Source organism: Microchirus variegatus, assembly GCF_963457635.1.
Source record: "Microchirus variegatus genome assembly, chromosome: 23".
Taxonomy (NCBI): domain Eukaryota; kingdom Metazoa; phylum Chordata; class Actinopteri; order Pleuronectiformes; family Soleidae; genus Microchirus; species Microchirus variegatus.
In genome coordinates this window covers 2,611,891-2,639,189 of record NC_139824.1, presented here as the reverse complement: position 1 = coordinate 2,639,189, position 27,299 = coordinate 2,611,891, and the positions used below count along the sequence as shown (strand labels likewise).

At 40.9% G+C, this 27,299-nt stretch overlaps 1 protein-coding gene across 1 annotated transcript in view; it reads left to right on the top strand.

Moving 5' to 3' along the window:
- Window positions 1-13,827, top strand: part of maml3 (mastermind-like transcriptional coactivator 3) — a gene marked incomplete at both ends in the record, with an annotated part of 177,532 nt that extends 163,705 nt beyond the window's left edge. The window contains 3 exons of the mRNA XM_083909129.1: window positions 8,253-8,519; window positions 10,212-10,290; window positions 12,719-13,827. Coding sequence (XP_083765255.1) covers window positions 8,253-8,519; window positions 10,212-10,290; window positions 12,719-13,827 — 1,455 coding nt within the window. The remainder of the gene's footprint in view (window positions 1-8,252; window positions 8,520-10,211; window positions 10,291-12,718) is intronic.
- Window positions 13,828-27,299: the final 13,472 nt, after the last annotated feature.

Below are 27,299 nucleotides of genomic sequence, written 5' to 3'. Positions count from 1 at the left end.
AAATCACGTTGCCTTTTTTTTGTCTCTTTATTTTTGACAACAAACCATAATCATCATTGAACCCACAAACATTTTTTCATCGTAGTGGCAAGCAAAAACATAGGAAAAATTCAAAAAAATAGGATTTTTTTTGTCACGACAAAGGCTGTTGCACTGAAAATCATATTTATTATTGTGAATAAACAGGAAGAATACTAAATATTACATATAAAAATAAAAACAAATGTGTGTGTTTGCCTCTTTAGGACCTTTTTCTTGCATAAACACAGGGCCTGGCCCAAGGCATTAGTGAACTAAGCGGCTGTCGAGTGTTTGTTTTTTATTAATAAACATATTAAATAATTTAAACAAGTGACATGAATGGATGAATGAATGAATGAATGAATAATTCAATACAAGAAAATTCTGATTTCATGATCAGTATATGTGCCAGCATTCGGGTCATTTGCATCAACCAGACACCTTTCACATTTCACACTCATAGACAGACACTGCATCAAGCTCAAGATTCAGTTGGAAGTTGACACTTTAACTTGAAGAAGCTTTTTTGTGATACATGTTTCCCGTATTTTCTGGATGTGTTCCAATAAAGTGATTGAGAAATAATGATATATCTCCTAATTTTATACAATTACATCAATGAACACACTGGTCCATGAGACCCAAGACTGAAATGGACAGTCTCTCCCTTCCTTAAGTACACACGCACATTTCCGCTCACTTCACATGTAATGTAATCACCTGGGCTCTCCATGGCTTTCTAACACAATAACGCTGACAGCCACTGATACTCTCTCTCTCTCTCTCTCTCTCTCTCTCTCTCTCTCTCTCTCTCTCTCTCTCTTTCTCTCTCTCTCTCTCTCTCTCTCTCTCTCTCTCTCTCTCTCTCTCTCTCTCTCTCTCTCTCTCTCTCTCTCTCTCTCTCTCTCTCTCTTCTCCTTTGCCTCTTGAGATAATTTTTTAGACCATTTTTTATTACTTTCTTGAAAGTCAGATGTTTACATACATTTCATTAGTATTTGGTCACAATAGTTTGCAGGAATTTTGGCCCATTTCTCCTGACAGAACTGGTGTCTCTGAGCCAAGTTTGTAGGCCGCCTTGCTTGCACATGCATTTTCAGCTTTGCCCATACATTTTCAATAGGATTGAGATCAGGGCTTTGTGATGGCCACTCCAAAACATTGACTTTGTTATCCTTAAGCCACTTTGTAACCAGTTTGGTCGTATGCTTCGGGTCAATGTTCTTTTGGAAGACCCATTTGCGCCCAAGCTTTAACTTCCTGGCTGATTTCTTGAGAGGTTGCTTCAGTATTTCCATATGGTCCACTTAGAGAAAATTTCCTTAAGCAAAGGTCCAGAGCATCATAATGTCTAACTTATGTTATTATTTAGTAGTGGGATATATACTGAAGTAGCCTAGTAGTCTGCATGTAATCAACAAGTGACTGTCAATTCAAAAACATTTCGACAATATTTATAGTCACTTTTATACAATTATATAGATCAGGGGTCACCAACCTTTTTGAGACAGAGAGCTACCTTAAGGGTAAAAAATAATATGGAGGGCTACCATATAATATTTTTTTGTTTGTTTACCATTTAAATGATTAATATTTTGCATTCAACTGCATACACATTCATTCCAGTGCTTACTCCTAACGATTACCAGTTTTTATAAACAATATCAAAGATATTTTACTGAGTGATCATATGGATACATGCAAGTGAGGTGAAGTGAAGTGAGCCCGCGGGCACCGTATTGGCTGCCTGCGGGCTACCAGGTGCCCGTGGGCACCACGTTGGTGACCCCTGATATAGATGTAACACTGAACATATGTATCATTTTCTTCTATCTTAAAGGAAAGAAGGGCTGCATATAAAAATAAAATGGTGAAAATAAATATTTTAATAATCATCTTAAAATAAATAAAATAATTACTTAAGTTTTGAGAAATAAACTATAGCAGCTTGAGTTTCACTTTTTTCGTTTTAAAAGTCTCCGCTAATTTTAAGCAGATCTCAACACATCTTAACACTGGACAGTGAACGTGATTGCTCATATTGGGCTCTGAGAGTGCTTATTTTTTGTGACCTAAGTTCGGATTATTCCGGGTGTGTTTGGTCTCATAGTGACGTTTCACGTTGCCACTTTTGACAAGTGCCACGATCTCTGAGAATATGAGACAGAACAGTTTTGTTCTTCCAGGGGGAAAAATGAACATGAATGAGTCTGTCCATTCTGGGTTGAAAGCTGTGTTCGCTGTCCACTTTTCTCCTCTTAGAGAGCACCATGTTAAAGCTCAAATAGAGTGGTCCTGTTGCACATACAGAGATGGAAAAAGTACTAAAATATTGTACTCAAGTTAAAGTACCAATACTTTTTTGAAATATTACTCAAGTAGAAGTAAAAGTAGTCATCTGAAAATGTACTCAAGTAGAAGTAAAAAGTAGTTCATTTGAAATGTACTTTTAGGGCGCTTTCACACCACTAGTTCGATTATTTGATCCGCACCAGGCAATACAATTGTTATTATGTAACATATGACTCCAGTGTGGTCCGCTTTCACACCAGCAAACGAACCAAAATTGGCCCGATTGACGTTTCATCAACGTGTTTATATCTTTCGGTAGAAAAGCGACAATTTTGACTCACTATGGAGCAACACGTTCGCACATTGCTACTTGCTCTGATCTTCGTTTATTATATTCTCTGTATTGGCCATTTTTGGCAAAATATCCAATTTGAGAATGAGTCGCGGCTGCGTCTGGAGAACAATCAGCTGATGCACTGGAGTCTGCGAAGACGTATTGCGCATCATTTCAGGCAGAGGCGACGCGCTATTTTCATGAATGTGACGAAGATTGCTCCAAAGACCTACAAGGTAGGCTATGTCCATGGCATTTACTGCAGAATATGGTTTGGACCCGAGTTCGCGTTCTCACCAGAGGGAGCGCACCAGAGTCTGACATTTGGTGCGGAGTCAAGCGAACCGAGACCACCTCTTTTTTAGCGGTCTCGGTCTGCTTGATTTGGTGCGGACCCGAGTGCGATAGATGCTTTCACACCAACGAAAACGAAAAACGAACTAGAGTTTTTGGTTCGAATGGATCGTTTGGTGCGCACCAACTGCTGTTGGTGTGAAAGCGTCCTAAGTAAAATAAATGTTCTTTGCGTGGGGTGTGAGGGTAGTAGAAATAGGACAAGGGGTCAGAAATCCAAGACTATTTTGGAGCTCACGCACCCGGATATGACGTCACTTTTGGCGCTGGCCCTCTATGTTCACGCGCCAGTGCTGGTGATAATCACTTCATCATTCGTCTGGTTCTGGTGTATATTTACCCCCTGTAGGTCTTCATTGTGCTGCATTTTTATTTTTTACTCAGTAACGGATAGGATTTATAAAGTAACTATCAAGTACAATACTTGAATCAATATGTACTCAAGTAAAATACAAAATCCTGATTTTAAATTGTACTTGTATGTACTTGTATATATGTATATGTATTTCGTTACTCTCCACCTCTGTGCACATAAATGTTAGTTATGGAGGTCTACTTACATACGTTAAATTGTTTTTATGGTCAAAAACCTCCTAGTTGCTGTAAACGAGCCAATAGAAATCTCTCCTTACTGACGCTGTCCTCATCCGTGGTGTTTCACACTGAAATCTCACACCCAGAAGACAGCGTGTGTTGTGATTGGCCAGCCAGCGTAGAGCCTTCCCAACTATGTTTGACCAATACCCGGAAGTGACATAATTTGCACACCAGCTGTCAGAAGTGCAGCTCCCCCCTCTGGAACAGTGGATGCACTGCTACTCATTATTTAAAACCGTTTTTTAACAATGTTTAAAAATAGCTTCTTCACGACTCCCCGGCCGCAGTCCCTTTTATGACTTTGACCCGGAGTCAGAAGACACTGTCGCTCGTGAAACACCACCACAATGGACGTTATTCTTCTTCTGCGGTTCAATGTATGTAACAGGATGTACCCGGACTAGTGCCCGGAGCAGGACGATCTGCTGTTCAGGAGAACTGCTGTTTATGTAACCAGAAGGGAGATCTCGCTGAGCCCGAGATTACAATAAAACACAGCGTTCTGGCTGAACTGTTTGTTTCGACTTAAAAAACAGCGTTAATTGGAACTTCCGGTCTAGGTCCTCTCTAATTATTTTTCTCTGGCCCACTCTTCTCTCACTGTATCACTCACTTTTCTCCCCATCTATCACTCGCTCCTCACTGCCTTCATCTGTCCATATTCAGGGTCACAACATTTAGCGGGATGCACAGATTTGATTGGCTTTTAGTGCCGTCATGTGGGATGGCTTAACTCGAATGTAATTGGTCAGTGGATTTCCTGATTCGCTCAACCAGTACCGTAAAGTCTAGAGAAGCTGAGCCGGTCAAAATAGAACATTTAAAATACTTAAATAATTTATTCACAGTAGGTCCAGGTCCGTATAGGACGGCCTGCCTGTTAGTGACCACTGCCATATAATGTTCTTTCCTCATGATGCCATCTATTTTGTGAAGTGCACCAGTCCCTCCTGTAGAAAAACAACCCCACCACATGATACATGATGCTGCCACCCTCATATTTCACAGTTGAGGTGTTCTCAGGCTTGCAAGCTTCCCCTTTTTCCTCCAAATCTAACAATGGTCATTATAGCCAAACAGTTCCATTTTAGTTTTGTCAGACCACAGGACATCTCCAGGACATGTCTCCAAAAATTAAGGTATTTGTCCTTTTGTGCATTTGCAAACTGTAATCTGGCTTTTTTATATTTCTTTTGGAGTAATGGCCTCTTCCTGGGAGAGTGGCCTTTCAGCCCATGTCAGTACAGTACTCGTTCACTGTGGATAATGACACACTCTTTCTAGCTTCAGTCAACATCTTCACAAGGTCTATTGCTTTTGTTCTTGGGTTGATATGCACATTTCAGACCAAAGCACGTTCATCTCTGGGACACAGAACGCATCTCCTTCCTGAGTAGTATGATGGCTGAACATTCCCATGGTGTTTATACTTGCGTATAATTGTTTGATCAGATGAACGAGGCACCTTCAAGCATTTGGAAATTGCACCCAAGGATGAACCAGGCTTGTGCAAGTCCACAATTCTCTTCATTGGCTGATTTCTTTTGACTTTTCCTTGACGTTACACAAAGAAGCGGTGTGTTTCAGGTGTGCCTTAAAATACATCCACAGGTGTGCCTATTTAACTCAAATGTTGTCATTTAACCTATCACAAGCTTCCAAAGACATGACATCATCATCTGGGCTTTCCCAAATTGTTACAGACATAGTAATCTTAGCGTATGTAAACTTCTGACTTTAAAGAAAGTAATAAAAAATTGTCAAAAAAAAATCCCTTTTCTCATTATTCTGGCATTTAACAAATGGAAATAATTTGGGTAATTGTAACAGACCTGACACAGTTTAGTCTGATTTCATGTCAGACAGTGAGAAACAAAGGCATATGTGTCTTTTTATATATTGTATGTAAGTTTATCTACAAACTTTTGCTGGGGTCTGAGTGGCATGGTGACCATAGCTGCTCTTCCAAGCGCCATCTGCTCCTCGCCACAGCAACTGTTGCCAGGGTACTTCCTCTCCTCTCTCCAGTCACACCCTTTTCACCTCCTCTTTTGGCTGTTTCCTCTTCATGTTGTTGTGTTCTCTCTCTTTTTTGACCTACTATTTTGTACTTTCTGACACACATGCTTCTTTCTTTTTTTTCCTCTTCCTCTAATTTAATTTGTGTTTTCCCCCTAAAGAGGATACCTGCTTTCTACACAGTGAGCTTACATGACATTGAGTTCATTGTATATTAGCTACACTTCAGTGAAGCACTAATGAAATAATACTGATACAACTGCTAATGCACTTGCTCTTGCACCCTTATATGCTGCTCTTTTTTCCATATATACATATATATGTATATACGTATATACATACTGTATATACTTTCACCTAAATCTTTAATTCTTCAAGACTTTTCCTCCTCCTCTTATGTATGTGTCTGGACAACCACACACATACCCCCCAAAACAAATATCTACAGATGGAAAACCAGCAGAGAAAAAGTGAAGGAAGGAGTTTGATGATGGGGTGTTTAGGGGGAAAGGAAGAAAAAGAGAGGGAGAGTGAGCGGGAGAGATTGTAGATCATAACCGTCATGATTGAGCCATCTGCTAAGAGGAAGCCATTGAGAGAGAGAGAGAGAGACACACACACACACACACAGAGTACTTCACACATGTGCTTAAAGACCACCACTGCCACCCGTTGGTCATATCCTGACACTGCACCTCTCCTCTTCATGCCAGCCAGAGATGAGACACGTAGCTTTGCACATCAATCAGTCTGGTCTGGCTGTCTGCTGAGCCAGTCTTAAGCATCCAATTCTGTTTTGCTCCACTGGGTTTTCTTTTGCTCTAATATATAAGGTTTATCTCCACCTAACTCTTTTCTAAGAAAAGCAGAGCCTCAATACGGATTATGAGGCTTTGGCTCTTTCAAAACATATTGAGTACAGTGGTTTGTTGCAGACTAATGCCAACTCTACCAATCACATTTGTAATCCTGCTTGTGCAGTTTGGTTGTTTCGCTGCAGTTAAAAAAAAAAAAAAAAAAAAATTGTTATTGTGTCTGTGCGGTCGTGTGTGGTAGTAGCTTTTATTTTATGAGCAACAATGTCCTGGTGTGAATCATCCGTTCTTCTCCTCTCAGGCCCTTTCACTCTCATTCCCTAAACAGTGTCCACTCTTGTCCAGCTGTCTGAGCCTTAATGGATTCATAAATGCTACTCTGCCATTGGCCAGGGCTGGACATTTCACCCTATTAGAGATTAGCATAAGGCTGAGTAGAGCAGGAAGTGCTCTTTATATGCTAATGAGGAGATAATGTATGCAGTGAGGAGCCATCAAAGCTCTATTGGGAGGATTCAGTGTGACTCGATGTGCTGAATCTTGAGGCTGGCTAGTCTTTATCCTGCTCTTCACTCTCATTTACAGATACCTGCACTGTGTGTCTTTGTGTGCTTGTGTACAACATAATGCTTTACTGCAGTATTATACTTCAAACTTTAAACACACCTGGAGACATCACTCGGTAGTTGTGGGAATTGGCATCAATGAGACATCATGTTATAATGATTATTTAAGTCACAATGCGATATATTCTCACAACAGCTCTAGTGAGAGTGAGCACTTGGCTAATGGACTGAAACGCTGTGCTCATGCACAAAAAGCCTCGCTTTTATCTGGAACACCAGTTTAAAAAAAATAAATATAAGGTCAACTTAAACATTTTTAAAAAATCAATACTTTGTGTCTCAAAATTTGAGACACAAAGTATTGATTTAATGTGATATAATATCACCATGCAAGCCATCACAATATTTCACTGTGTCGATTCCCCCTCAACTACAGTTGGAAGATTGTCCTTGACCCAGGATACAAGCATGAGTGTGGAATCGATTTACTGAATCAAGTTTGTCCTCCTCCACTACATGAGATGGCGATGTAAAGAGCACAGTGGATGCGATAGGCAGTCTTGTTGTGTCATTATCCGATTTGTTCCATGCATTTGCGAAGTACAGACTACAGACTACAGACTACTTCCTGTTGAAACAATTTATGGCAGGTTCAGTTTGGAAATAATATTAGCTTACAGCTGTTACTATTCCATCCATCCATCCATTTTGTGGCCCAGGGTTACTATTCTCAAATGTTTTTATGAACTTTCATTGTATTAGTTCAGCCATTCCTAAACTTAAAGGTGCCATGGTCATCCTCTGAGGTCCACACCCACACATTAAATCATGACTCTCACATTGTTTATGGGTTTGTTTTATTCTATAAAGTCCATCGACCACATACACATTTACAATACATACATCCACAAAGGTAAACAACCAGTGTGTTGTGCAAACACAAGCTGCAGAGTGTCAAAGTGTGACAGTGATCAAGAACAATCATGTCAAAAAATAAAAAAGTAAATATTGTCAGTAAACCCCAGAAAATATTTAAATTTCTGACCAAAAACTTATTAGCTGATAGAACAAATGATTTTGTGTAGGAGGTTGTTTTGCTCAGAGGTTGCAGGTAGCATCTCCCTGACGGCATTAGTGAGAATTCTATTATGGTTTTGGTCTTTAAAATGTGGAGCTACATGTAGAAAGTTTAGGAAACACTGGATGATTCAACAGTCCACTTGACAAATGGTCTCCTTCTTCTCTGTCTTACAGGAGCAAGGTGTGGTGGGAATGTCACGGCCGCCTGGCGCCATCCCTCCCCCTCACCCTGGAGGGGGTGTGGCCTCCGGGGTGGGCCCCAACCAGGGGTCGGGGCCGCCTCCGGGTTACGTTGGCAATCAGCAGCAGGCGGCCATGATGAAGCAGATGATGGCGATGGAGCAAGAGAAAAGAGTGCAGATGCACATGATGGAGCAGCAGAAGCAGCAGCTCTTTAGAGAACAGAGGCAACAGCAGCAGCAGCAACTACTGGCTGAGCAGGTGAGGTTTTTTCTAAGTCTTAAAACACAGGAAGGCTGTTTAAACGCAGGAAGGCCCATGTGCATGACCCACGTGACACTCATTATTTTGTCATTTGTGTGTATGAACATTGTTTGTCCAAACTTAAGTGTGTATTTTTATCTCTGCATCCCCATCCTCTCTTCTTCGTTACTGTTTAGTTTCATGTATAATTACTCTCTACCAGCCTCTTTCACTACTTGCTTTTCATGTATGTCATGCATGTTAGTCTGTGCGTGCGTGCGTGCATGTGTGTGTGTGAGTGAAAGGACACATCCTGCTGATGTTAAGTGTATGTTGTTAAATGGATATCATAGCTTCTGTTTAATCAAGCACAACTTTGTCCTCTGTCACTGCTTTTCATGTGCGGCAAAGACCTGCACCTGCACTGCTTATTAATGACTGACTAAACATGTTCCCATTTCCTGCAGCTGCAACACAGTCATTAAGGCTGCCTTTGGTTTTATATCGGAACATTGAACGAGAACATGAGCCAGGGCTGCACGTGTCATGTCTTCAGTGCATCTTTTCATTCACAGTTAATTCAGCACAAATCAGCAAAAGCTTTCTTCACTAGAAAGAAAACTGACCTTTAGAGTGATAAACTGTGTAAACCCCACAGCGTGTGTACAGATATGATGGGTTTTACTTTACATTATCACTCACACTGTCCTCACCTGCACACTGCATAAACACTGCTGAGCCAGGCAGCTGTGGGTCAGGAGGTAGAGGGGTCATGAGCATTTGTGCAGTGTAAAGCAATAAGAAAAGAAAATGCTTCATACAAAACAGGAGTCTTTGACATTTCTAATTTGAATTGTAATAAATGAAGAGCTGATGAGGAATATGTGATCTCCTGATGACTCTTTACTCCACATAAACATCTGTGTCACCTTAAGATGTTGGGCTCTGGAAATGTAATCTAATTACTGTACTCAATATGGCCGCACAGGGGTGTAGTGGCTCGCTCTGTTGTCTCACAGCAAGAAGCTTGCCAGTTTGAATCACAGTTTGAGCACATTCTCCCCTGTGTGTGTGGGTTTTCTCTGGGTTCTCCGCATTTTTTCCACGGATCCTGCAGAGGTTTTGGCAGAGATATAAAAATGGTTCCAATGGAGTACCACCTGAGAAAATATTGATCTCTCAGACATTATCACCAATTTAAAATACAATGTGTAAATAGATAAAGCAAAGTCAGCTACAGACTCAAAAACACAATTTGCTCTCTCATCATCCTCCTCTTCCTCACACACTGGTGTGGTGAAATTTGATTAAGATGGAGTGAGAAATAAGGTATTATTATTATATTATTTGTTTCATTTTCTTCACACTCTGATCAGAATTCCTCAGCTCCACTCTGATCACGTAACCTGGTATATACAGTAGAACACTATTTCTGATTTTCCTCTAAGTACCACCAGAGGAAACTTGTGTGCCACAGTTTGAGAACCATCAGATTGATCATAGGTCATAGATTGATCACTGTGATGGTGAACGTTTGTTCCTTTCTATTTGTCGGTCCTGCAATGGCCTGGCGACCTGTCCAGGGTTTACATTTCACACTTTATCCGCTGATATCCGTGTGACCCACATGTGGACATATTTATGTTTAAATAATAATTTTCTTATATTTATTTCCTGTGTGTGTGTGTGTGTGTGTGTGTGTCTGTGTAGCTCCAACAGCAGCAGCACCTCCCTAGACAGATGGGCCAGGGCCAGAGAAATCCATACCCTCAAGTCAATCAATACCAAGGTGAGAGACACAAACGCATGCATTAATTCCATCTGTGCAACGATAAGGAAAATGTATGCAAAAGCACAAGCATGGTCAGCGCCTCAATTGATTTTTAATTAAAGGAGGCAAGACCTGGCATAAATTTTTCAGCATTTTATTGACGACCACATTAGAAAATAGATTTTTTTGGTAAGTCAATATTGTTGGACAAAAACAGCTCAGGCACATATGTGTCTCAGGCTGCACTAAGTATGGTGTCAATGGTAGCGTGCCAAAGACATATAGAAAACATTTCACACATGTTGTAGTTCATTCTGCCATATTCACAGAGAGATAGACTCACAAACATGTATGTAAACAGCGGCACTGACAGAACATCACCTTGAAACCAAAAGTCATCCTTTCTGTCTGTCTGTCTCTGTCAGACACATCAGTTGGCTCTTCAGTCTCTCTCTTTCTCTGTGTCTCCCTGGAGAAAAAAGGGAAAAAGAAAGAGACCTGCTCTGCCTGTTACCAAGGCAACTTGTCTGTCCTGGATCCCCCAGAGTTCCAGTGAAGTCAGAGAGATGGATGAGAGGAGGCAAGAAGGGAAGTGGGAGTGAGAGTGTTGGGTGGGGGTGTCTGGCAACAAGAGTAATAGAAAGATAGACTGGTAGGTAGAAGGAAAAACACACACAGAGAGAGGAAGAGAAGCCTTTTATAGTCATCAGAAAAACTGTCTGGGAGATTGTGGGAAGAGGAAGAGGAAGAGGAGGCTACAGCACCAATCTCTGGCCTAGATACTGTTCACCTGTGAGTTCCTGCAGAGACTGTGGTCGCTTCACCTGTAATTTAGAACATATTAGGGCTGTCAGCACTAATGTGAAAATCTTGAATAATTAAAGGCCGTACTTAATGTGTTTTTTAATCACGTTAATCAAGTAGAGCCTGGAAAGACACAAGTGTGTCAGAGCTGCTCACTTACATCAAGAGAGGGAGAGAAAGAGTGGGAGGGGCAATCAGTCGGTGTTACAGTGAAAAACAGCTGATGGCTTTTACAACTTAATACCATATAATAGATAGATATAGATATAATTCAGGCTGTTTATTATATTATCTATATTATGTAAACACTACAGCCTGGTTTATTCATCTGCCCAACATTATTATACACAACCTGTGTGAAACAGAGCTGACAACTGAACTGGTCGTTGCACTTCTTTTTGTTCGAATGAATAAGAATGTAAAATTCAAGTTCATGGAGTAACTTTATTTGCATTAATTTGATTCCCAATCAGGACTGATAAAAGCTGCTTTACATTGTTAATATAGACCTTAAAAGTGGTGGGAATTGCAAATATATGCAATTTTTAACGTGATTTTTAAAAGGAAATGTGATTATTTTCTAAGAACTGTTGCACTTCTACGATTAATCGCAATTTAGAAAGAAAATGGATGGTTGGACAGCCTTACAATTTACTCATAATCATTGTTGTCATTCATATTTATCAATAAATGTCTGTCTGTATGTTAATCACTGCTGAATGGTTCACTTGACAAGCTTCAAACTTGGCAGGTGACACCAGTGTGTGCCGTGCCGACTTTGACATTGTGTGAATAAGAAATGCAAGAAATATCGGTACAAATATGACAGATGTATCACGCCTCCCTTTTAAGACAGGCACACACTTGTTACAGGCACACACTGAGTATGTGTGGCTCCAGCTCTTCTACCTACTTACTGTACGATTCTGTAGCATGTTATCATCTATGCTCTCACTCCTCAGTTACAGTCTGAGCTGTGAGCTGAGGATTTACTGGGTAGATCCCAGAAGTGGGTTTATTAAAAGGACCTAGAGCCAACTCCATGTTGGCAGGCCTCCTCAGCTGAGACACTAATAGAAAAAAAAAGGCTTTAGCATGTTAAGATTTATTTTATGGAGGCATTTTACATACATTAGTACACACTTTGTCACAGAATCTAAATCTTTGTCTCACCACTGACTGAATACAGCAGTGATACATATCAAGAGGTGATTTTAGTGTATCTGGAATGAGGGCTGTGTTCTCAGGGTAAATTATGGCAGAATCCTAGTCCAGGGACATTGCTTCACACATTCTCCTGCAGTATAGTGATAATTGTAGATTTATATTAATACAGTATTTTTTCCCGCCAGTTGCTCTTTTTGACCCAGTGGACGAGTTGGTTTGCTGTTGATACTGCAAGTGCACTCCTGTCAGAATAACTGCTGAAACTGAGACACACTGTCACATGGATCTCTGCACTTGAGTCTTCTTATTCTTTCTCCTCTTCTTCTCCCCCTTCAGAAAACTCCTAGAGTACCAAGTTTGATATATTCTTTCTTGTCTCTTCAGTCTCATCTTCTCATCCTCCATCACTATAATTCCCACCTAACTTAGTTGTCTATGTTCTCTTGGTATAATTCCTCTCAATCTCTCCTCATAGGCCCTCCTCAGGATCTAGCATCCAGGAGCCAGGCTCTCCAGAACATCCGGGCTGCCCGACTCCTACAACAGCAACAGCAGAACCAGCAGCAGATGGTCCAGATGAGTTCTGTTCAGGGCCAGGGGGGCTCTGTAGGACCGCAAACTGACATGGGTATACCCTATGGCAACCAGGGGTCGAACCAGGGTTCTTTGTATGGTCTCAACCCCTCCATGAACCAAATGATCCACCAGCAGCAGCAGCAGCACCAGAGCCAAAGTGTCCAAGCCTCCATGGGTCTTCCACCACAGCACAACCCCACCGGAGGGCCTCCACGGCAGGCAGGTGCAGGTCCTGGGGTAGCAGGTATGCCCGGAGGCCCCGGAGGTGGTGGTGCTGGAGGGTATGGGGGACAGGGGATGTTAATGAACTCCATGGCCCAGCAACCCCTCAAAGGCCCTCCAAATGCCAAAGCCCAGGCACAGAGACTGCAAAGTATGCTGGGGGCTGGGGGAGGTGGTGGGGGAATAGGGGCGGGCAGCTGGCCGCAGCAGCAAGGACAGAGTCTGCAGGCCATGGCAGGAGGAGTTGGAAGGACTACAGGAGGCGGGGGAGGAGAAATGGTGGGGTTTGGCTCAGCTCAGAGTTATGGGATACAGCCGGGACAACCCCCGCGTATGGCCAAGCAACACTTTCAGGGCCCGGGACAGGGGATGAGCCAGGGGATGGACCCCAGGGGGGGAAACCCGGCTGCAGGTATGGGTGGCCCAATGATGGGGCCTCACATGGGCGCTCAATCTAGGACCAACCAGCCCCGGCCCATGGTCATAAACCAGGGAATGAACCAGGGGGTGATGGGCCAGGGGATGACTGGGATGGGGAGTTTTGTTCCAGGTCCTGGGGGACCAGGAATTGGGGCAGGGGGAGGAGGAGGTGGACCTTATGGACCAGGAGGAGTTGGTGTCGGAGGTCAGCCGCAAGGCTACCAGAGGACAGCAAATCAGGACATGTCATCTTATGGATATGGGGGCGGGCCCTCAGGTGGTGGACCCTTCGGATTGGGCGATGGGTCGGGGGCAGAGCTGGACTCAAGTGATGGTTGGATGGAGGAGTTTTTCCCGAGCCAATAGCCAAGATGGAAACCTGAGAAGAGTTTTGACTGGATGAACTAAACATTAGAGTCGGACTAATGTTTAGTAAAACAGAGAAGACCACACGACATGGACTGGCATGTTTTTGTTTTTTAAAACATGGACACAGTTATTAATGAGTTGTTGTGTTATATTTTTTGTCCGAGTGTGTGTGTGAGTGTGTGTGATTGAGGTCGCGATCATCTCGTCTTGTGCATATTAATGAAAAACCAGTATAGAGATTAAGAGGTGTGTTTCCTTAGTTTCCCCTTTTTCCTCCGTGGAATAATTTCTATCTAATGTTTCAGTGTTTTAAAGTGTGAAATGTGTTTGTGTTTGTGCCACCCAGCTCAGAGCTGCTCAGATCTCTCAACTGTGTGAGAAGTTAGTAGAAAGCACTCTCAACACTCCCATTTGCTTCCTTAGATTTGTGCCCCCCATACACACACACACACACACAAATCTACTTGATCTCATCCTCTCACCCTTTCTCCTCCTGTTTTCCCACCCTCTCTCCGGAGACTTGTTCCTCACTACTAACACTCCCTTCTCTGTTTAAATTGTGAACATCACAACAGAACATATGACTTTCCTCGATTGTGCCAGACAAGCACACTCTGCCCTCTAGTGCTTTTGCAAGGCAACCGACCTGGGTGTCATATGTTTTTTTGTCTTTTTAAAGTGGGGAGGTTTCATTTCCTGAGTGTGGATGTGGATGATGGCTATCCACGTAGAGGAAGTATTTTGACTCAAAAAAGCTCACACATACACACACAGCACTCAACCAACAAATAGATAAGCAAACACCAGTCTGGGAGGATGAGCAGATGTGCAGATGCTTACGCAGCTAATATTACATTAAACCCTCTCTGCCTGTGTGGCACAAACCACATCACATGCATCAGGCTGACACAAAGCAGAATGATTCGCTCAGCACTGAATGTATTCAAGCACCACAAGTGACTTTTATCTTTTTAGTGACAAAAAGCCCACACATTATTTTGTGTTTGTTTTGTCTCTAACATTGATGCTGGCTGCGTCTCTGTCAATTAAAACGGTAAAAAAGAACAGCTGAAACTAGCCGTCTTTTTAGTTTGTGTCTTTTTTTTTCATAGGTTTGTCCTCCGATCACACCCCAGCCTTTCTCTTCCATCGTGATGCAGCTGGTTGTCGGTCACTCTTAGCCCTGCTTTTACATCAAGGCTTCTCTCTCTTTTATACTGCAGCTATGAAACACCCTCACTCCAATCTAACTGTGCATACTTTAACATTACTGTAAAGAAATACAAAAAAGTGTTCACCTTCTGGCGCTTTACAAGGAAAATTAACCACTGCAAATTAGATTTATAAAGTAGACAAACTTGGAAACAGCTGATCAGTTGGAAGAGTGGAGCCAGTTAGCATCAAACAGTTTGTGCTTCCACTGAAGTCAGCGTCTCCCCATGATTAAAAGTGCTTGCTTTTTACACTGTCCACTCCTTTGCCCTCATGGTTGAGTAATAAATCAACTTTTTTTAATACAGTAGTCATTGGTATGAAAACACCTTACTTCTCTAAATGTTTTTAACTGTAATCCTGGTTAAAAGGTGAATGAAAGTGAGTCTCTACGTGCATTACTTTGTATTTAGCTCATGGGAGTGAAAGGTTGGAGGATGATGCTGTAATCAACAAACCAAAAAGCCTTCTTCTCTGTAAACTATCTCCTCACCATCAACGCATATGCTCTCCTGGTTGTCGCCGCGTATAATCCAACCCTTTAAAAACGATCTTTGACCACCTTTGTCCCGTATGTGTTGCTGCGTTCGGTAGCCACTGTGAATGAGGTTCTGTACTTTGGTTTTTGTCATGTAAGAGGGAGTGGAACAGCTCCAACTCACTGTGGAGTGGAAGGTCAAGGGCACACATATGTACAGGTTGTAGCATTCCAACGTTTCTATCAGGGGAGAGTGGTGAAAATAAATGAAACCCTGTGTCAGTGTCTGGATTGTTTGAGCCTTCCTTGCACAGGAAAAAGCGAAAAAGCTCCTCGGCTCATACCTCCAAAACTTTGATACCGCTGCAGGAGGAGCAAGCGTGAATTGTTAAAGTGAAATGGAGGCAGTGGGAATTCCAGAGGTTAACCACTCCAGACAAGAAGAAACAAAGTAGAAAACAAACTTCAGAGTTAAGGACTTCAGAGTTAAGGACTTCAGAGTGATAGTTTGTGATACGGTTTGAAACTCCTTCAGGAAGAGAGGACGCTTCCTCCAAATATCATTATGTACCGGGACCAAGTCTGTAGACAATGTTTTAACAAAAGTTGTTGTTGATGTTCTTTGTTTTATTTTTGTTTGTTCAATTTTTTTTTTACTGGTGCTGATATATATGTGATTATGAGAAAAACTATATAAAAGATAATGGCTATTTGTAAATATGTTTTTACAAGTTTAAATACATCAGATAATACAGTCTCTACTCTGTAAAAATGTACTGTTTGTTGGAAAAATAGAGAAGTATTTTTATTTGGAAGTTTTTTGTTTTCACTTTTAACCCATCTGAGCTATGCCATTGCACTTCAGACAATGTCTTACTACTAAATTGTATTGTAAACCTCCTATCTTTTTTTGGATTTTTTTTTTTTCATAATTGTTTTTTCTAGTTTAAGATTTAACTCTGTTCTTAAGCAGTGCTTATTTCTTTTTATCCTGTACAGAATTCTGAAATGTTAACAAAAGAGAGTTACAAAAGACGTTTTGTTTGTTTGTTTTTCAAAAAGATACAATAAAGACAGAATGTTCTCGCTGATCATATTAAATTAAAGTTCTTGTCGTTGAATGGATTCATTTATTCGTACAGTCACCACAATTAAACTTCCAGAAATTACAAAATGTGAAGTACAAAAAACATGAATTACAAGTAATATATTAACAACGAGCAGTTAAACAGGTTTACCTGATGAAGTTACCAGTGAGTGTATAATGTTGAGAGGATGAACAATTACAATCTTTCTACAGCTACAATCCATCCATTATCTACCGCCTATCTCAGCTGACATAGGACAGTTCGACTATATTAGTAATGTTTAAGTTATTAGTTATTGAGTTATTAGTTACTTTTAAGTTAAATTACTAAGGGAAGCCTTAAGTTTCCCCTTGAACTGCTGACCTGGATGCCTCAAATCTGGATGCCAATTTCACCATCGTGATTCAATCAATCAATCACTCTGTACACTTTACAGTATATGACATTAACTGTACTCAAGTATCAAATGTCCTTTTCTGAAAATGCACTGGAGTTTTAGAAGTAAAAATATTTTTAAAAGTGGGTCGTTTGTGTTACCAGTCTGGTGCGTTCCAGGTGTCAGCCTGTAGCAGCAGCTCCCGTCGTTTTTTGTAAACTTTTCTTTTATTGTTGGTAAATTCCTCCCATTTTTCGGATCAATCACAGCCTGTTCATAACAATTGTGACTATGGTTGGACTGAGTTTGGCTGCACTTCTCCTTGTTCTTCTGTTACCTTTTCTGCTCTTTGTAACAGAGAACTTTGCCAGCAGTAATGGGGGCATTGTTTACATTCGTGAACAGTAGGGATGGAAATTACAGGACATTTTGGGAGTCGATTGTCGAGGTCCACGTGTCGAGTTTTTATTTAATTTTTTACATTTTTTCTAAATTTCTTTTTTTACAGCAGCAGTGCGGAGTCGAAAACTATTCTACATTGTACTACTTCATTTTAGGCTCAACAACATGGCTGTAATGTCCAATATTGACCATCAAAGCAGCGATAATACAAATGAGGGACAAAAAAAGAAGAAAAAAACGCGGTGCAGGTGTGTCACCAGACGGCTCAGGTTTTTGAACCTGCGCTTGTTAGGTGTCCACCAGAGTGCAGGATCTTGGCTGGGTGAGATGTCGTCTTCATTTGTGTAGCGCTTGTGTTGTGCCCCCCACCCCCAACCTAAACATTAGCGCAAGCTCGTTCGCACTGCACGCACACACGCACGCTTGGACACGCATAGCCACTCGAACTGCTGTTGTCACCATGTAGGCTAACGTTACAAGTAACTGAGCACATCCTGCAAACCAGCCTTTGAGCACCACAGACAGCGGCCGAAGCACCTTAGTGACCCGCACTTACTTATTCCATTCTCAAAAACAGGCCTTGTCCTCGTCAACATGCGCACCATCATCTGAGACTGCAGGGAGCCTGGACAATGGAAATCTATGTTGTCTTTCCTGATAATGTTGCCTAATGGCAGCATGTACAGGGTAAAAAGAATTGGGCCGAGCACGGAACCATGAGGAACTCCGTAGTTAACCTTAGTGAATATGGAGGATTCCTCGTTTACACTAACAAATTGAAATCTGTCTTGATCTGTCTGTCTTAAATAGGACTTGAACCAGACAAGTCCGATCCTTTAACCCAGGGGTTCTCAAAGTGTTGATACCTGAGGGCCAATTTAGGAACCCAACATTGGACAGAGGGCCGCCAAAGGAAAAAAAACCAGAAAGAAATCCCATTTGTACTAATTTTAATGACCAAATTGCAGTTCTACAGTTTAGCGTTAAGTAAACCCAATAATACACTAAAATTCACCATATAGAAACCAGGTAAATACTTAATTTTTGTTTACACTTATTGGTCTGTATCCAGTAATGTCCAATAAACATTTAACAAGCTTAGTAGCTCCTGGATTAAAACTATCAACCGTAATTCACCACGAGCCGCCAGAAATGTTTCTGTAGGCCGCCATTGGCCCCCGGGCCGCACTTTAAGAACCAATGCTCTAGGTGTTTGGACATTAGTGTGGGAAGGGGGCGTTGCTTCGTTTATAGATATGTAATCATTAACTTGAAGCCATGTTTCTGTTAAGCAGAGCAAGTTAAAATCCTAGTTTGTTTATTCATTCATTTATAATTAATAGTTTTGGAGCGGAGAGAACGAATATTTAATAAACCGCACTTTATTTTTATTTTTGTTTTATCATGAACAACAGGAACAAACCCAGTGCATCTCTTAAAAAGTAAAAGTATTAATAACAAAATTAAAATATAAAATAAAAAGTGCAATAATCAAAAATAATAAAAAAGGCTGAGGAGCCTCTTCCTCCCTGTCACTCCCTGCCTCTGTCTCACTTTGTGAATCAGCAGCAGCCTCCTCTTCTTCATCCCTCACATCCTCTTCTCCTTCACTGATTTCTTTATCTCCTTCTGTGGTCTTCTTCTGCTTTGAGCCTCCTGGTCTCTCCAGTTCACTACCTTCTCCTTCATTTCCCTCCTTCTCTTTCTGCTGTGCACTTTTCTTACTAAAAACCCTTTCGATATCCCCACTTTTTGCTTTCCTTTTCATTGTTCTGCTCTCTCCAGCTACTCTTGTCTGCAATAGTCAAGACGTGAGAAGCTCTGGTTATCCTTGTGTCACTACACTGTAGGGCCATGTAGCTAATACATATAAGAGATCTAAAATCAGAAGATTACACTAAACAGGTTTGTTTAGACTACTTAATGCTATTGTATGTGTTATTTTCCCACTTTTAGAAAGGTAAAGGATGTCCGATGTCACCTGGTTTAACTCATTGCTGTGATAGGTGACAGTAAGTGCTTTTATAGCAGGTCGACTGCTCATATCAAATCAATATGATCCATCAAGCTACAACTGTGTAGTGTACTGTGACGAAACGCCCGCAAAACTGCGACCCTGTGTAAATGATATGGATTAAAACATGACAGGTTTTGATATATTGTATGAAGCTGTTGTTGTCTTTACTAAAATCAAAACTAATCAAAGAGCAAAACACTCTTACAAATCACAAGCGAGCAATTTCACATTTAATTAATGGCCGCGATGTTATCACAAGTGGTGGGCGGATCGATCCCAAAAAATTGATATATCGATTTAACGTTGGTACTGAAATTGATCAATACCAGCGTAATAATATCGATACTTCAGTGTTTTGTAAACTGTGGGCTATACAAATAAAGATTGATTGATTGATTGATTGATTGATTGATTGATTGAGTGCACTGAAGGGAGATCATTGGTTTTAATGTGTTCAAGTGACAATTGTGTGCACTGTTTTAAAGTATTTTACTTATAAACTGTCCTGGAAGAATTACTATCAACTAATAACCAACAAATTAATAATCCAAACGATAGGACGGAGCAGCAGTGAAAGGAGCGTCGTAAGTATCGGTATTGTGTCGGTATTGCCGATACTGACTGGTATTGGATCGGTATCGGATGGATACCAAAATTTGCAGTATCGCCCACCCCTATTTATCGCTGATGCTGAATCACCTTAGATTACATTCATTATAAATGTAACTTTAAGTTAAATTGGTGTGTTTAAACTTCACCTGGGGAAAATGACTTCACCTTCAGTTGGGGGGCAGTGCAGTCGCTTCATTCTGTGCAGGGATGCAGAGCCACCGCAGCAGACTCGCTGTGTGTGAGCCAGACTGTGTGCACTGCATGTTTGATGCAGGGCCGTAGCTAAGTGAGTCAGGGGCCAAAGATTTACAATTATAGACTTTTGGTCAATTTATTGTTTGTTTCACTACTTTGAAAAAAGCTTGTGGACATAGTCGCAGATGTTTTACAAGTAAAGTTTTTACAACACAAAAGTTAGGGGGGCAGCTGCGGAGGGCAAGGCTCTAAAGTTGGGGGGGGGGGGGGGGACCCCTTGGCCTACGTCACACTCGCGGCACCTTCTCTCTACTGCGCATGTGGGTTGCAGAAAGCACTATTGTGAGCAACACAACAACAAGTCTTATTGTGTTGTCGGTTGCACTAATCGTTTTAACAAACAAGACAAAAGCCTGAAGTTTTACCGGATACAATCTGGCGTAGTATGAGGAAAACATCTCCTTTTTTTATGCCGTCTGAAAATCGAACATGATCCGACTAACTTCATGAAAACACTGCTACTTAAACGCTGCTGCCCTTCTGCAATCATGCTGCGTGCGCATGCGCAATGTTTGTAAACAACCAAGAGCCCTATAAACATGTATGTATGTGTGTGTGTGTGTGTGTGTGTGTATATGTATGTATGTGTATGCATATTTTATCTTATATTTTATTTATATTTTCGGGTATTTATGCCTGGGGTGTTTTTCTTTCCTGTGTCCTGTAAAAGATTCTCATTTAACAGTGCTATTTGTCAATGCTGGAGTTGTTAAACATATATATATATATATATATATATATATATATATATATATATATATATATTTGGGACACTGAAGGTCCTATCAGTCGGCAAAGTGTGAAAAGAGATGACTCCCTTATGTTATTGTGGTTCTCCTCAGTCTAAGTACAGGAGATGAAACACACGATGTTGACCTCCACGCTCACTGGGACGTCACAATGCGCTAAATTCCTGGAATTGCGTATCTCCGCTTTGTCCGTAAAACACGCGAGAGTGCTGCCAAGGGCAACATTATCAGAAAACCGGAAGTCCGTGAAGTCCCCGAAAAGTTCTATTCTTGGCTCCAAAGTGCAGCACAAACTTCCAGCCTCAGAGGATTTATCTGTCCAGTGTATACATGTTATATATGAAGGCAATGTGCCTACTAGAGCCTGCAAATGATCACTTTTCCAAATGTGGAAACACATTCCAGTGTTCTGAACAGAGCTGTTTTGGCAGGGTGATTGATCTGCTGTGGTGCTTCATCCTTATGTCACAGACATGTTCATTAGGACACGAGGGAACTAGGTTAACTTGGAGAAATAGGGTATAATATAACTCCTTTAAACACCCCTTGGCAGTCTACGTCATGCGCGCCTCACCTTCTCTCTTTCTCTCTACTGCGCTATTGTGAGCAGGTGAACAACAACATGTCTTGTAGTGTTGTCGGTTGCACAAATTGTTTTAACAAACAAGATAAAAGCCTGAAGTTTTACTGGATACCGTCAAGTTGCACCCCTTTCAAGGCAAACCTAAGATGTCTTCGGTCGCAAGCCATCAGAGTGAAGACGGAGTGACTGGAACGAGCAAATGATATAAGAAGCAAGAATTTGCAGTGTTCACTTCAGTTAAGCACCATCAGTTAACATTAGGTTAATTTTTGGCCTCAGGTAACAAGCTAACATGAATGAAGTAATTATTACGATGCATAACAATGCTAAATTAAAGCTGCGAGCAGCATTGAGCGGGACCTCGCATCCGCTGGCGCCACCGCCAGGCCGAGTAATAAGCAGTACGGCCAGGAAACTGCACGCTTGGATATAGGATGTGTGGGGGTTTTGTTAAAACTGTGGGAGGAGTTGTTTGTCAAAGTTTTGTTTTAAAGAATAACAATTCAATACAGAGAGAGACTCCCCCCTCCTCTTTCTCTTACACACACACAAACCTGTTGTTAACTGTCGAAAACCTCTGAGAAACAGAGAAAACAACCTTTTAAACTTATATATAAACTCATATTTCATGAACGGTAGATGATAGAGCTAAAATGTTTGGTTTGTGAGCGTCACAAGGCTTTCAGCTGCGCCCACATCTAATTTCGGAGGCTGTATATTGCTAATCTTTTATTGTCCTGCTTTTAACCTTTTCTTCACGGTTGCCCCCTGTACCGGGGGCAGTGTCAGACGCAGCGACAAAATCGTCATAAAACCATGTCTAACTTTAACAAACACAGACATGCTGCATACCCACAGAAAGGTCAGAAACTCAGCTAAAAGCTCATATAAACCATTGTTATACGGATCAAACCAGGAGGAACGCACACATTAAAAAGCGGCACTGGAGCATCAGCGTGATGATGTAAACAAAGAAAGCATGTGTCGGCTGGACAGCGGAGAACCCACAGATTCCAGCGGTACCATTTGTATCACTCTATGACCAAGATTCACGGATCCAGCCCCAAAATAAGAGCAAAACAACAACTGACTTTCAAGAAATACAAGCAGAAATGTTGTCTTACCTTTGCCGTTTATCAAAACAAGTTATTTCCACCAGAACAAAACCGCTTCTAATGAAGAACTACACTTTCCAGCATGCTTTGGGGACAAATCCCGGTCTGATTGATCATTACAGAGCAACATTAGATCGTTCTGATTAGAGAAAGACGAATGTCGCACAAATGTGTCATATGCATTTATGTCCTTTTGACTCAGTAATGAAGTGATTCACACGCATTTGATTTTACCGGTTTAGAGGTTTAAAACGAGCTGTCAATCACCCTAATTGACCAAGGTAAGCCAGAGCTATGGCACTGAGTAACTGAAGACGCTGCAGAGTCACAGAGTTGTTATTACGCACCACACAGGGAGCATCGATTTACAGCGAGTTATCATAGTTTTTTTTTAGATTTTTTTCAAAACAAGTACTTTTTAGACCTGTTGTGGCATGTAAATAAAATTAGATGGGTTTTGTTTGCCAACATTCTTTTTATTGTTTTCACAACATAACAAAGAAATGCAATGGAATACAATTACATGTCTTGAACAAACATGTCTACCCCCACCCCCACCCTCTCAAGTATTTCCATTTCCGTTGATATTTCTTAATCTTCAAATTATCCGGATATAGACCCAATATAAACAACTGTGGGACCAAGGGTATTTGAATCTGTAAAATATTTTGAATACACAATTTTTATTTATCCTTCTCACATTGAATACAAACATCAGGTATAGCGCTGTTATATCTGTTAAGTTTTTCTGGAGTGATATACGTTCGCATCAACCAGTTGTATTGTAGTAAATATAGTAATTTCAGGCGCGTGTTAGTAGTTCTCGATTGTGCCACTTTTCGATTGGGATTGCCTCCTGTAGATCCACTCTCCATGCCTCCAGCCGTCTTGCAGACGTTTCTGTACTTCCGTCTACTAGGCCTCCATAAATTTTGGAAATTAAACTACTCCCTAAACAATTCACATTCATATTTTCCCCAGGCCCTTAGTAGCCCAAGATTTAAATCCCCCATCTGTTTTACCTGGAGGGAAGGAGTCATTTCCCCATATCGGGCTGAAAACAGAGAGAGAGGTCATTTCTCTCAGATATTTTTTAACTTGATGCCAAACTACAATCATATGTTTTACAATAGGGCTTTTTGTATTCTTTTTAAGAATTTTTGTTCTTGCTGAGTATAGATATACTGGGAGGGGTAGACTTAGCTGGAGTTCCTCCATTTCCTTCCAGGGAGGGGCATCTCTTTCTGTAAAGTAAAACATCAGTGTTCTTAATTGAGCTGCCCAATAGTACCAGAGGGGATTGGGACATTTGAGTCCCCCTCTGTCATAAGGCAAGTACAGTTGTGACAGTCATGTCCAGGAACCACAAGAATCGAATAAACAATCTTTTAAGTTGAGTGAACAGGTTACTTGGAGGAGGAAGTGGAAGATTTTGAAACAGATACAATAGTTTGGGCATTATATTCATTTTTAGGGCGTTTATTTTTCCTATTAGTGACATTGTTATGGGTGTCCACCTTTCCAGCAGCTTTGAAATTTCTTGCAGTAATGGTTCGTAATTACTGGCTACAATATATTTAAGTTGTGGGACAATTTGAATGCCTAGATACATAAAACAATCCACCGTTTTAAACTGTGTAGCCATTTTAGGAGGACTTTTATTTTCCAATTGATTTAAGAACAGTATTGATGTATTGATTTTGATTTGTTTAATTTATATCCTGAGATTTTTCCAAATACATCAAGGAGTTCTAATAATTCAGGAATGGATTTTTCTATCTTTTTAAGAAATATTATCATGTCATCCGCGAATAGAGCCAGACGATTTTCTCGTTGTCCAATTGATGTACCCGTTATATTTTGGTGTTTTTCTTACCGCTATTGCCAATGGCTCTATAGTCATAATGAACAGCAAGGGGGATAGGGGATCCCCTTGTCTACATCCTCTTCGTATCATAATAGTTTTGAATATATTACGGTTAGTCATGATTTCAGCATATGGTTCTGTGTACAGTAGTTTTATCCATTTACTAAAATGTTCTCCAAAGCCATAACGTGTGAGGATTTCAAATAAATAGAGCCATTCCACTCTGTCAAAAGCTTTCTCAGCGTCTAGTGACAGTAATGCTGTATCTGCTGCTCCTCTTTCTTCAAATAATATATTTAGAATTCTCCTAACATTATGGAAGCCTTGTACAAAACCATTTTGATCTTTGTCAATAATATTCAGAATTATTTTCTCCAGTCTTCTGGCTATTATTTTACTCAAAAATGTTTAATCCACATTTAGAAGGCTAATGGGTCTAAAGTTTTCACATATGTTATTCGGTTTGCCCGGTTTTGGCGATAAAGTAATGAGCGCTCTCCTGCTAGAAACTTGACTCTTGAAGAAATACTCCCGACTTGTTCCACCTAGGTCACCACGTCTCCTGTGGCCGAGAAGACACCAGTGGATTCTACCTACCTCCGGAATCACTTCCTCCTCTTGTCTCCTCACGGCGTCACCTCCTCGTCAGCGGAAACCTCCGCCATTCCACCCGCAACCTCCTCAGCTGGATTCCTGTTCTCCTCGTCTCTCCATCTCGAGTGAGTTCGTTCCTTGGAACCCCCATCTGATGAACTGTTGCCCCTGTGGAAAGGCTGACATTTCCCTTCCCCCTCCTGCTAGCTATTCACGTTCCCTCCCGTTGTCAATACTTACTTGCTCGCTAGCTTCCTGTAACTCAGGCTAAATAAACACTGTTTCTTTACACACTTGCCTTGTCCTGTCTGCATTCAGGTCCTCTGTAAAACATCTTTGTTTCCCCTGAACGGGATTCGTAACAGATTCCTTAAACACTTCTAATAATGCTGGTATCAGTTAAACATTTTATATAGGTATCCCATCTGGCCCAGGGATTTTCCCTCCTTTGATACTGTCAATAGCCATAGATAGTTCCACTAAAGTTATATCTTTTTCCAATTCTTCTTTAATTACTTCTGAAATCTTGGGAATGTGAATGTTGTCCAGGAAATGATTCATTTCAGATGGATTGGGACTTATTTCTGAGCTATAAAGCTTTTCATAAAATGTTTTGAAGCTTTCGTTTATTTCAATAGGATCGACAATATCTTCGTCATTATCGTTTTGTAACGAGGTTATAAGTCTTTCATTTTGGAGTTGTTTGATGCGCCATACCAGCACTTTGCCAGGCTTTTCTCCCTGATAATAAAATGTCTGTTTAAGCCGTAATAAGCTTGATATGGTTCTTGTTGTAGACATTGTCACGATCCACATTTCATGGCTTCCTTTTGTTTGTTATTGTTTCTGCTTCACTACCTCGCTATTAGAAACTTTGACTCGCCACGTACTTACCTCAACTTCCGTCTCCAGGTCACCACGTCTCCTGCCGAGAGAAGAACACGGAGTTTCCGCGGATTTCCAACCACCTCTGGAATCTCTTCCTCCTGTTCCTCTCTGCTGCGTTCGTCCCTTCCACCCCGACGAAGCAGCCCTGCCTCTCCTCGACCCTCGTGGACAATCGGACCAATCTCACCAAACATCTCGAGTGAGTCTGTTCCTCGGGAACGACATACGAACTTTGTTGCCACGAAGGAGTCTCCGAGGATTTGGCCCTGCTGCTGTCTGTTCTTTCACTGTCACTATCTCACATTCTCGCTTGCTAGCGCGTGTGTATATATATAGATATATGTATATATCTATATATATATATATATATACTTACCTGTGTCCTGTTCTGCATTCGGGTCCTACCCTTAAAGTTCTAGGTTTTCCCTTAATCCCTTAATTAGTAATCTTTGATGGGCATCTTGAGAACCTAACTGGTAGTATTCATCCTCTTATTTCTTTATTTCTGCTTCTAATGATTTTGTCTTCTTGTAGGTTTCTTTGCTTTAGAGCTAGTAATGTTAATTATTTGTCCCCTAATAAAAGCTTTGAACCCTTCCCACCTTATACTCCCTGAAGTTTCTATCGTATTTGTTTCAAAACAATATTTAATCTGTTTATCTAAGAAAGTAACAAAGCCAGTATCTGCCAACCATTTTGTTTTAAATCTCCATTTGGGAATATCAATAGACAAATTGGGATTAAAATAGACTAAGGAGATTGTTATATGCGGATGATTTGTTATTGTATATAACAGATCCTACACTTTCTATCCCTGCTGTTTTAAGTATTCTGGAGAACTTCTGCACCTTTTCAGATTATAAACTAAATTTAGGGAAAAGTGAGTGTTTTGTAATTAATACTGCAGCTTGTCATCTTCAACAGTCAGATTTACCTTTTTAGTTTAGTTCATCAGGGTTTAAATACTTGGGTATTAACGTGACTAGCTCTTTATCTAGCCTTAAATATTTTACCAAAATTTCTATTTTTATTCCAGTCAATTCCTCTTTTTCTGCTCAAACATTTTTTTGACTCATTGGATAAGATAATTTGTTCTTTTATTTGGGGTGGGAAATCTCCTAGGATTCATAAAACCTTACTGCAGAGATGCAAACTTAGTGGGGGACTTGCATTACCTCATTTTCTAGCTTACTATTGGGCTGCTCACATCCATAAACTTTGCTACTGGTTGAC